Source organism: Notothenia coriiceps, unplaced genomic scaffold (assembly GCF_000735185.1).
Source record: "Notothenia coriiceps isolate Sejong01 unplaced genomic scaffold, NC01 NC01_scaffold00032026, whole genome shotgun sequence".
In the NCBI taxonomy this organism is placed as follows: Eukaryota; Metazoa; Chordata; class Actinopteri; order Perciformes; family Nototheniidae; genus Notothenia; species Notothenia coriiceps.
The window spans coordinates 11,092-22,083 of NW_011364727.1; the positions used below are offsets into that span (position 1 = coordinate 11,092).

The following is a 10,992-nucleotide window of genomic DNA, read 5'->3' on the forward strand; positions in this document are numbered from 1 at the left end:
ATCCCAACTTTAATCTAGATTACATCCACATCTGGCATGTCCCTGCATGCTTCCACATCATTTTTGGACCCCAAGCAGCTGAGCACTTTTCTCAGAAAAGGGAGAATGATCCGACCAGTTGGGAAGGAAACTGAGAGGACGAGACAACCTGTTTATCCCAGGATTCCATAACTAAGATTTGTAGCCAGGCTCCTTGCCAGAGTGGTGTAACAAGGAAGTGATGTAAGAAGCGGATTGTCAGAGAATGTTTGTTCACAGAGTATTTATCTGTCGGTTTGGCTGGCACAGCTGTTTCTCTCTCTTCTTCTCTCGGAAAGATTCAGCGACAGGACTCTGACTGAGCATCCCGAGCTAGCCAAGGAGATTATACTTTCATACTCAGAACCAACCAAAAAACTGCAGCCCAGAAAATGGATTACCAGGAGAGCTTTTATTTGGAGCGATGCAAAGTACAAGTCATGGTAGTTAGCGCTCATTCTCTCTCTCACTCATACTCTTTCTCCCCACCACAAACACTTCTTCTTTCTCTTCACGCTTTCACTTCCTCATCTGATTAACAAAACAAAAAAAATAGGATCATATTTCTATAATATTTGCACACAGTTATCCTGGAAGTCAAGGAAGAGTAGTCATCTCTGAGTCATCCAAACATACAGTACATAAGAAAGATAGTGATGGATATCATATATCATATATATGGGCCAAACTATATGTTTGCTTATATTTCTTCTCAGAACATGAATTTTAAGCTTATCAAAAAATAAACTTAGGAGGAGCACTTCTTTGAATTCATGACAGTAAAGTAGAGTATTCAGTATGAGACACTTTTCCAGGGCATACTGTAGGCAACTTATTTTAAATAATTGAATGAGAATGAAACTAAGGAGTTGCAGTTGGGTTTCTAAGTATTTTCACAGTGGAAGGAAAAGCAACTTTGGATTGAATATTGCATGTTCATGGAAGCAGCGGGTTACTAATATTGCTGCAGAGGCTTTCCGGTCAAACAAACTGGACCGTCCAAGTTAAAGGGTTTTAAGTCTATCAGTTTCCGTGCAGTCTACAATGTGCACATTAGAGCTCCTTAGCAGCAGACCAAAGAGCAAAAGAAAGGCTGTCTGTTTAATCTCCCTTAACCAATACAATGTATATCTTCTTATCTATCCTTTGGAGCAAAAGTCATTTGCAGTTATTTTTGTGTGCAACACAGAGATTAGTGGACTGGTATCTTCTTGGAAGTTTAGGATTGAGTCAGTTAATGTGAGTTCTGTTCAGAAAGCTTCTGCTGGCAGGCTGTGGTTGTTATTTCCTGCAGCTTCACCACCTTTCCCTAACAGAGTGAGGGGCTCCAGTGAGTGCACACTCTCCTTGTCTAGATGTAACCCCAGCCCAGGTGGAGCAGGGTTCTCCTTCCATTCACCCCCTCCTGCCTCCTGCTGTTCCCCTGAGGCAGCAGCAGCGGCAGCCGCAGCGGCCGCACACTCCTCTTTGAACAACCGGTCGTGCTCCATTTTCAGCTCTTGGTAGGAGCGGGAAAACATGTGGAAGATGGAGGTAGCAGGAAAGGCCATAATGAGGATCCCACTGAGGATGCTGCTCAGCGCTACAACCTGTCCTGGAATGGACCTGGGGACCATGTCGCCGTAGCCCACTGTCGTCATAGAGATGATGGCCCACCAGTAGGAGGCAGGGATGCTGCTGAAGTCATGGGTGCCTGTGAGTTCGCTCTCAGCAAAGTGGACCAGCGGGGAGAAGAGGGTGACGCCCACGCAGAGAAAAAGCAAGAGGAGGCCAAACTCACGGGTGCTGCGCCTGACCGTCAGCCCCAGCGTCTGCAGGCCGAGGGAGTGACGAGCCAGCCGCATCACGTAGAGAATCCTCAGCGCCCGCAGGATTCTCAACACAAGGCCCAGCTTGTCCAAGTAACCCTTACCTCCTCCAGGCCTCTCGTGGTCCAGGTTGGGGTCCTCCTCCGTCACCACCAGGGAGACGTAGTAGGGAAGGATGGCCATGGCGTCGATGATGTTGAGCGGCCCGCGGAGGAAGTCCAGCTTGCTGGGGGCCTGGATGAAGCGCAGGCAGAACTCCAGGGAGAACCAGGCCACACACACCGTCTCTATGATGAACATGTTGTAGCACTTAGACGAACACTCACCCTGAGGTAGAGAGAATGAGGAGAAAGAGGGAAAGCGAGAGACAGAGAGATTGAGGATGAGAGATGGAGTTTGACAGGGGGAAAGACAGATCGGGTGAGATGGAGAGAAGACAAAAATCCTGAGGTCAGATAATCACCCTTTGTAATCATTCATAAATCATGAGTTACAGACACTCAGTTGGATGAAGGTACTGCAGCAGCACAGACAGATAATGCACTGACACTATAAATCAATTATTTCATTAGGGCAGGTTTCAAAGACTAATGTGACACTTTGTGGGAACCGTGACAGAAAGCAATCAGGTTTGCATGCCCTCTAACTACAATATCAAGGAAAAGCAACGCAACATTTGTGTCAATATACAAAAGAGATTTAGGAGCTGAAAAGTTTGCTGTAAACATAATTCTTTTTTTTGGACAAATTACGCCTTTATTCCACCTCACATTTCAAATCTTGCTGCAATCACTGAATGTATTATTGAGTCTTTTTCATACTTAAGAAGATTGAATTTCTATAAAGCAGTAACTATTACTGGAGACTAGCACTGAAGCAAATACAAAGTGCTTTAATAGACATTTTCACAAATAATTACTCCCAAGAAAACTCAGTGGGGAAAAATCCTTCAGAAAACAAAATGTATTCCAAAACTTGTTGTATAATATAATTCTTCTTTTGTGTGTATTGTTGTCAATATTTAATTGGGTTGCCATTAAAGGAACACCCAGGCTTAGAAAGGACTTGACAAAATGTTTACAGAATTTAACTTAATCTCTTAAGACCTGGTTGTGCTTGAAATAAACTAGTTTACCATTCGACAACTCAAGTAGCTTATAGCTGTTTCAAAAAGCAATACTGAAACGATGGTCTAGAGAAGGAGGTCTGAGGTTCCGTTTCCTCCAAATTTAACCACATTTTATTCCCACTTGTCTCCAGAATAACACATGTAAGCTTTTATAATATGATGCCGTGACATGAGAGTGCACTAAGGACAAATCATTTAAATCGTTGGGGTTGTAGGGTAACATTGTGGTTTGGTAAAAAATGAATTTTCTTGATGTGTTAAAAATGATAATTACTTGGCTAAGGCTGATGACTAGTTGCGGACATGGTCCCAGAACCAATAACACAGCGCTGACTGATGATTAATAGAAGGTCAGTGCAAAAAATAAGATCAGTTGTGTCCAGATACTAGTGTCACGTCGGCCCCGTCCACTTTCATCTTCCCCTCTTTTGATTCTGATATAAAGGGGTCATAATTGTCAGATCTGCTGGGGGTCTTTATCACTCACAGCAGCGGTGTCAAACTCTATTTCATCGCGGGCCACATCAGCATTATGGTTGCACTCAAAGGGCCGGTTGTGACTTTAAGATTATATAAATATACATATATAAATATATTATATATATAAAATAATTTATTATACATTATTGCCTCTGCATTGGATTATTATCGGGTAAGGTAATAACTTAATAATTAACTACGTCTGAAAGCAGAAGTCTAGGGGAAATAATTGCAAATGAGATGCATTGTGGGACTTGTAGTTTATGGACAACGTGCTTCTGTAAAGCGGCATGTAACCGTATAATAAACGTATTATATTCTTTGAAAGCTCTCGCGGGCCACATATAATGAAGTCGCAGGCCGGTTTTGGCCCGCGGGCCTTGAGTTTGACACCCCTGACTTAGAGGTATTTCATTATTGCTTAAAGAACTGATGCTGTCATTTTTCTTGGTTAGAACCTCATTTCAGTCAACACCCAGTACATGTGCATGCATTTTCTCAGTCGTATCAACAATGTTTTTACATATTATTCCTCTGAAAATGAATTTGAGACCAGATGCCTTGATGTATCATTAAGATGAACATTATTCAAGTTTGATTTAGGGCTTCTTCTTTCATTATCTAGCTTCTCCCCACTTCCTCATCGTTCACTCTTCCTTTATCTCTAAGCCACCGCCACTCATCTATTTTCCGTTCTTATCTATTCTCTCTCCTCCACCCCTTCTTTTTCACTTCCTGCCTCTGTCTCCTCCTTCTCATCACTCATTCTGTTTCCTCCTTCATCACCCTCCCTTAACTCCCTCTCATCCTTCATTTTCTACTTGGCCCTCACCCTGCTCTCTTTCTACTTTAATTCCTTCATTCAGCCAGCGTTCCTCTAAGTGAAACACATCCCCCTCCATTGTCCCTCTATGCATGATGCATCCTTCACACACGTGTCCTATTCCTCACGCTCTCATTTATCACCCGTGTCCTCTCTGACTTCCTCACTGACTCTCCTCCCAGTGTGACTCTTAGCCTTCACTTCTTTCCTACGGATTGATGTGTATCTGCATTATTTATAGGGTTGCAGAGTATATGCTCTCCTTTTATTAAGTTAGATTTGACACTTACTGTAGACTTTAGAAGATTAAGAACATTTCTTTTTTAAATAAATTGCTTTTTTCCACTGTTTGCGAGTTTAAGGTGATGCCGGTAGTAGTGATAATAGCAGAAGTACTGGGCTGTATATACTCTGCATCCATATTTACAGTATTAAAACTGCACTGGTCATGGCAGCATCTTTTATAGCCCATTATAGACTCTGCCAAAATCATTACTGCTATTAAAGAGGCCTGGTTGCTTAGTTTACTTTCACACCACAAACAAACCGAAACAGAGTCCACTTGAAAGCAAAACCGACCTTTTGGGGCACCCTCGTTTCTTTCGTGTGGTCCGCAACAGAGTTTTATTTTAAGTGAGGCGAACAGATCAGGGGGAAAAGCACCGTTAATTCTGTTTTGCAATCCACCAACTCTTGAAGAAAATATCTCGCTCTAAAGATGCTAAAAGCTCCACTCAGTCAACAGTGGGTTATTAACTTTGTAAGATTGCCGGTTCTGAGGGTTCAGAGGTTTTTTCAGAACTTTTGTGTTACAAAACATTGACCTTCTCCATCTTGAAACAGTTTTTATGAAAGCATGAAGATTTATATGATTTTTAGTTAAATATTCAAACCCAAGGCCCCTGGTTCTATATCTATACAATCCATCTCCCGGAAATATTCTAGAGTTACAGTATGTGCATCATTTTTTTTTTCAAATTTTCTTAAGAGTCTGCCTTGCATATGCAACACTTTGGATCTTCATTAGTATTTCAATTTGGAATATACTCTGCTAAACAACAAGTCTTTGTATTGACTGGAACTCAACAGCTAATGTACATTATCATGTCTCGAATGTGGCTACCATTTCGCATAATAATACTCCAAGTGCCTTTTTATGACAAAACAAAGCTTTCTGGTAATATTAAACGGTCAATTAAAGTGCACAAGTGTTGTATTTGCCCCTGAAGTATGTGGTGTGAGCTAAACGTTGAACACAAGCAAACAAAGCAGATATGTCTCAGTGCTTCATTACATTTTCTTCATCCTTCTAATCGGGTTGGGGTTAGGGTAAGAGAAAGGTCAATTAAAATAATAAGGTTTGGTTTGTGCTGCTACACAAAGGGTTTCATGAATCAGCACCAATTGAGTTTCTAATCCATCGTTACAACAAACTCTTGTGAACACTTGTAAATGGCTAACATTCTAAAAGTTAATGATAAAGAACTATATTTGAAAAAAAGATTTCTTGTGTAATAGTATTCCTTGCCTGTATGGCAAGGAATACTACAAACTAGTGTCACTCTTGCACATCTGACATTATACAGTATTGAAGTTGTTAAGATTCGGCAGTCTTGAAGCAACATTAGCATTCCTTTGGAGTCATGTTTCTGACCACCTGACATATGAAGGTAAATCCACTCACGTTCAGGTTCTTAAACTCTTTTAATCCTCCCATCCACTGACTCCTGTGGGAAATAACAGGCTGTTTATCTGCTAAGTGCTCCACTATTTCCACCATCTACTTTATCCGTCTGCCACTTGATGCAGTGAAGGTTACAAACAGTGATCTTATCAGCTTTTTAAACTAATAACAGCGACTGGCAGCACCTGAAAACAGGGTTTAAAACAGCCGAACATAAGCTATAAATGGCTATAAATAAATTGTAGGCTAATGGCAGAGTCAAAAGATAATTCTCTCAAGGGACATGGCAAATGAAAAATAGGGATTCATACAGTATATTATATACAAAAAAGATTGGTTAGTACAGCTTTAAAACAAACACACTAAAGAAAAATCAATTTCTAAAGATTCCACATTCAGTTTGACATGATAATAAAAGAGGAAATATCAATGTTATGAATTCATCACTCACTCCTTGTTTGTAATGCGTATTAAACTGAAATCATTGAATTTGGCTCCAGGACAGCAGTGCAGCAGCCCACAAAGTAAAACCTGGGATCCACATTTTCTCCAAATAACCTGAAATAGAGACTGGCGAATTTGTTCCTCAAGCAGATGATCTTCACAAAAGGAAAAAGCAATAGTTAAAGGCTCTCTCCCTTAGAATTACCACTAAAATAAATCTGTGACTCAAAATGACCCTTTACACTGCTATCACGCCATAATCTTTCCTTTTTTCTCTGATGTCCAGTCCTGCTGAGTATTCTGGTTTATCCTGTATCAATCTTTCAGACTGTTCCTCCCCATAGCTCACATGTTCTGTCTCTCACGTGCGCTCTCATTTATGACCTTCCACCTGCTCTTTCTTTGACATTAGCCCCATCAGGGCATTGCGACACCGTCCTTCCCCTCTGCTTGATAGGCCATTTCTTTTAGATTTCGACTTCTGTCTCTCACTCTTTCGAACACACACAGATTCACACAACACTTCCAACAATACCCACCATCTCCATGACCTTATCTCCGCTGTACGACTCCCTCTGGAACCAAAGTCAGCGAAGCTCATTTCAACTGTTCACCCAAACAGCTGTCTCACATGGTGTTTCACATTACCGGCCGTGCATTAACACCTCTCAATGTCAAATTAGGACAAAAGACAAGGAGCGTACAGAGCTAATGCCAACAAACGACTCCTGCAGAATCCCACAAAAAGGGAGGTGGTCAATCTACCATTAACCTGCCTGTCAATGAAACCTCAAGCCAGAATAATTAATAATTAACCACAAAGGACAACTGATACACACACACACGCACACACACACACACACACACACACACACACACACACACACACACACACACACAGAAAGATGTACATACCTCCAGTTTGCAGTTTACAGTATTGCAGCAGACACTGAAGAATCCCCATATTGACAAGCTAATGTTGGCTCTAACTCTGCAGTGTAATTGGATGTTTTTTTGCAGTCACCTCCCTGATTAACCATCTGGCATTATTTGCATGACTAGGATCATTTTCAGGGTGTTACATTGATGTTTGCGTTAATGGCTGGGCAGATGGTCAGAGCGATGAAATTAGTGCCTCAAAGTATACTTGTCTTTCACACACGAACACACACAAACTGACATAAAACCCGCCATCTTGTTTTTCTGAAACTAGAAGTCACAGGAGAGGATGAAACGCAGGCAAAAATACTGACAACACAAAGACTAGACTATATTGTAAAGGTCCATTTTCAAACAAAAGGTAACCACTTCCTTAATATTAATTGACTATTTTACTCTAAAGGGGACCATTATTTACAAAATGGGAATATAGCTTTATTGAAAAAGACCTAAAAATAGTGATGGAGGAGCTAAACTCATTCGGTAAATATTTGTTGAGTGTGACTTAGGGTCATTTCCCCATAGACTTCTATACAATTGGATTACAATAACATCTATTGAAACATAAATAAAAACATGACTTTACTGATGTAGTTCATAATTCAGTACTGACAAAGAAATAAATGCACAGCTTTTTTCGGTGTCTTTAAAATTATTATTATCCGAGCATACTTGCATCTTGCGTTTTTGACAGAACTAATTGAGTTTAACATTGTTGTTGACAGCCTCCCATCCACCCTGTGAGAGTGACCCATTACTAACAGCTGCTTGATGCTTCCACAGCAGGGTCACTGTGTTCCAGGGGTTTGAAGTATAAATGTGTCGCTTTATTGTTAGACAAGATAAGGCTTCTAAAGCTCTGAATTATGAATGTGTTTTTTTTCTACTTCTGGATCAGATAAAGCTCTTCTTCTCACTGTCTGGTAATTAGGACGACTCTCAGTATATGCAGCTATGTGGATGTGTGCTTTTCTAACCCCTACATGACTATAAACCCCAGTATATGCAAAATGTTGTTATCATACTTAGAAAAATGCTCCCTGGGGTTTCGTTCTGACTTTTAATTTCAGTCCCTCGCTCCGTCTCAGCATGTTTCTAACTCAACAGCTGTCTCTCATCTCTCTCTCAATCAGGTACAAAAAAAAGCCCCCCATGATGATCCTACCGCATGAAAGGGTTTGGGTAGAAAAGGGAACAAAAGATTCAGCCCATCAATAAGCTTTACCTTGCAGTAGACCTTCAACATACTTTCCACAACTAATGTCTGATTCTCAATGCTGCTGCACTGACCTTGCACTCACTTTTAAGCTTCTAGGAAAAAGAGGAGAGGGAGGAGTGAAGGGGCGGCTGGCAGTGACAGAGACAAAGGAACCCGGAGAAAGACTCAGGGGGTGTGGATGAACGCCACCTGGCCTTCGCTGAAATACTGTACATCAAGCAGTGTGTTCACTAGCCATGGATTATTAAAGGGGTCGTATCATTTCACATTTCCATCCATCATTAAGACAGTCTCCTGTAACCTGATGGATGCATGTATGCACGATTGCTCAGTGCATGTTGAAAAAGTACATACTTCAGTCACAATATGAACATTTGTATCAATTACTCATTCTATGTTATCCTGAATTTGGGAAGAAAACTATGTTTGTCTTGCATGCCTCCACACTACGAACAATGCCAAAACACAAAACAAATCTTCATGAATTTAAGTAAACGAGAATAGGGAATGGGAATGATGTAAGACGTCATGAACAGCAAGTTGGCCATCATTGGAGGATACCAGCGACCGCAAACAATTACTTGTTTGACTAGCGACAAACCTTTCCACTTTAAACTTGTTAAACATTGTCGGTAGGCACTGTCATGTCGCTGGCTTTTACAGCCACTCCTATAAACAACGAGGAAAACAATTAAAGGACCATTGGATTACATTTAATTATTTTATGCTAACATGGAAACGAGGTAGACGTAGCAAACATCAGCAATAGACGCTGAATGTGTTGAATGGCAAACATCTGCTGACTGTTTACTGCAGGTGCAGAGATTTGCTTATTTACATTTACACAAACCACGGTAGTGAAAGGATTTAAAACATTAAATATTGTAGTTTATATGAATATAGTAGTAGACTTATTATGAATGATAGGCTGACCTTTTGTCAGTATTCAGTTCAGTTAGCCATGTTACCTCTGTCTGGATGACTCTAAATATTATCATATACTATAAAATTATAAACCTTTAGATTTCAAGGTCCTGTATCAAACCATTTGTTAACTTGACATGGGCAATTTGAAATTGCTGTCAGGTGTAGACACAAGAAAGACGATGACATCAATAACAGTACTTTACATTGTTCTCTTAATTCATAAGTACAGATGTCATTAACAACTTTATTTATTTTTTAAATAATGCTCCTGTGTTTCTGCCCGGAGCTTCTCTTGGTAAGGGAATTTATATTTTGCACGCACTTTTTTCAAAACAACTGACAGATGACCAGGGAAAACTGATAGATATTGAAGGCTGATGCCTATAGACCAGGGGTATTCAACTAAAATTCAACGAGGTCCAGTTAGAGAAAATCTCCCCATGCAAAGGTCCGGAACTTCAAAAATGTCTACACTGGTTTATGAATTAGTGTGATATGTAGTGAAGTAGCCTGCAGCTTTATCAACGTCTGCATGTAATCAACAACTGACTGCCAATCAAATAAAGAAAGTACAATTAAAAAACAACAATATTTATTGTCTATTAACATTGAACTATACAGATATACAATAAATACTGTGGATATGTGTAATGTTCCTCTCGGGCTGCATTTAAAAATAAAATAGGAGAAAATAAATAAAATAGCTTTTGAAAATGTGTGCATCTTAAAAGTGCTTCATTTTAGATAAATAAAATAAAGTGTAGCAGCCCAGCAAATAAGTTCCCGTTTCTTTCTTTGTAACCCGTTTCACATCATCGACTTAACTGTTTCAGCCGATTACAGAACAAATAGTCAGTCCTTATACAACATCATAGCCACAATTGAACAGTTTTAGAAGTTTCTCTTTCTTTTCCCTCTTATATTGGCAGTCGCCTCGACTCCACTTTGTTTTTGTTCAGCTGCAAGAATTGAGCTCGAGCAGGATGGGAACATGGAATGAGTCCGTCCACTCAGGTTAAAAGCCTCTGTTCTCACTGTCGCCCATTTCCTCTTCTTGGAGAGCGCCCATGTGTAATTAGTTTGTCTCTCCATGTCCTGACCCGCTAACACGCCTGTTCACCGTCGTCCTCCTCTCAACTTGCTTCTCTCCCTGTATCCTAACTCTTCCTCTTCACCACTCTCCTCTCGCTTCTCTCTGCCACGCTCCTTCGTCTCTTCCTTCTGTGTTTCTCTCCCTGTATCCAGCGCCATACACATTAATCATTACATAATGGTATGTGAGATGTATTCGTCCATGACGTAATTGTCATGTATATCGTATTTCACATTAAAATAATACACATACATTATAACTTATATCACACACTACAAAGATGGTAAGAATAGTTATTTTACCAACAATGTGGAATTTATTGCCTACAACATATTGCACAGATTACGACTGCACAGCGCGGAGGTCAGGCAATAACCGCCAAATAATAATTCAGACAGGGAGCTCCCGCACCGCCTGCCTGCCGCTAG

At 40.4% G+C, this 10,992-nt stretch overlaps 1 protein-coding gene across 2 annotated transcripts in view; it reads right to left on the reverse strand.

The window, feature by feature from the left end:
* Positions 1–426: 426 nt before the first annotated feature.
* The window catches only part of LOC104960594 (potassium voltage-gated channel subfamily G member 4), a 29,901-nt gene continuing 19,335 nt past the window's right edge, over positions 427–10,992 (reverse strand). For both annotated transcript variants that reach the window (XM_010788667.1, XM_010788666.1), the window contains exon 4: positions 427–2,153. In XM_010788667.1, coding sequence (XP_010786969.1) covers positions 1,269–2,153 — 885 coding nt within the window. In that variant the 3' untranslated portion in view covers positions 427–1,268. The remainder of the gene's footprint in view (positions 2,154–10,992) is intronic.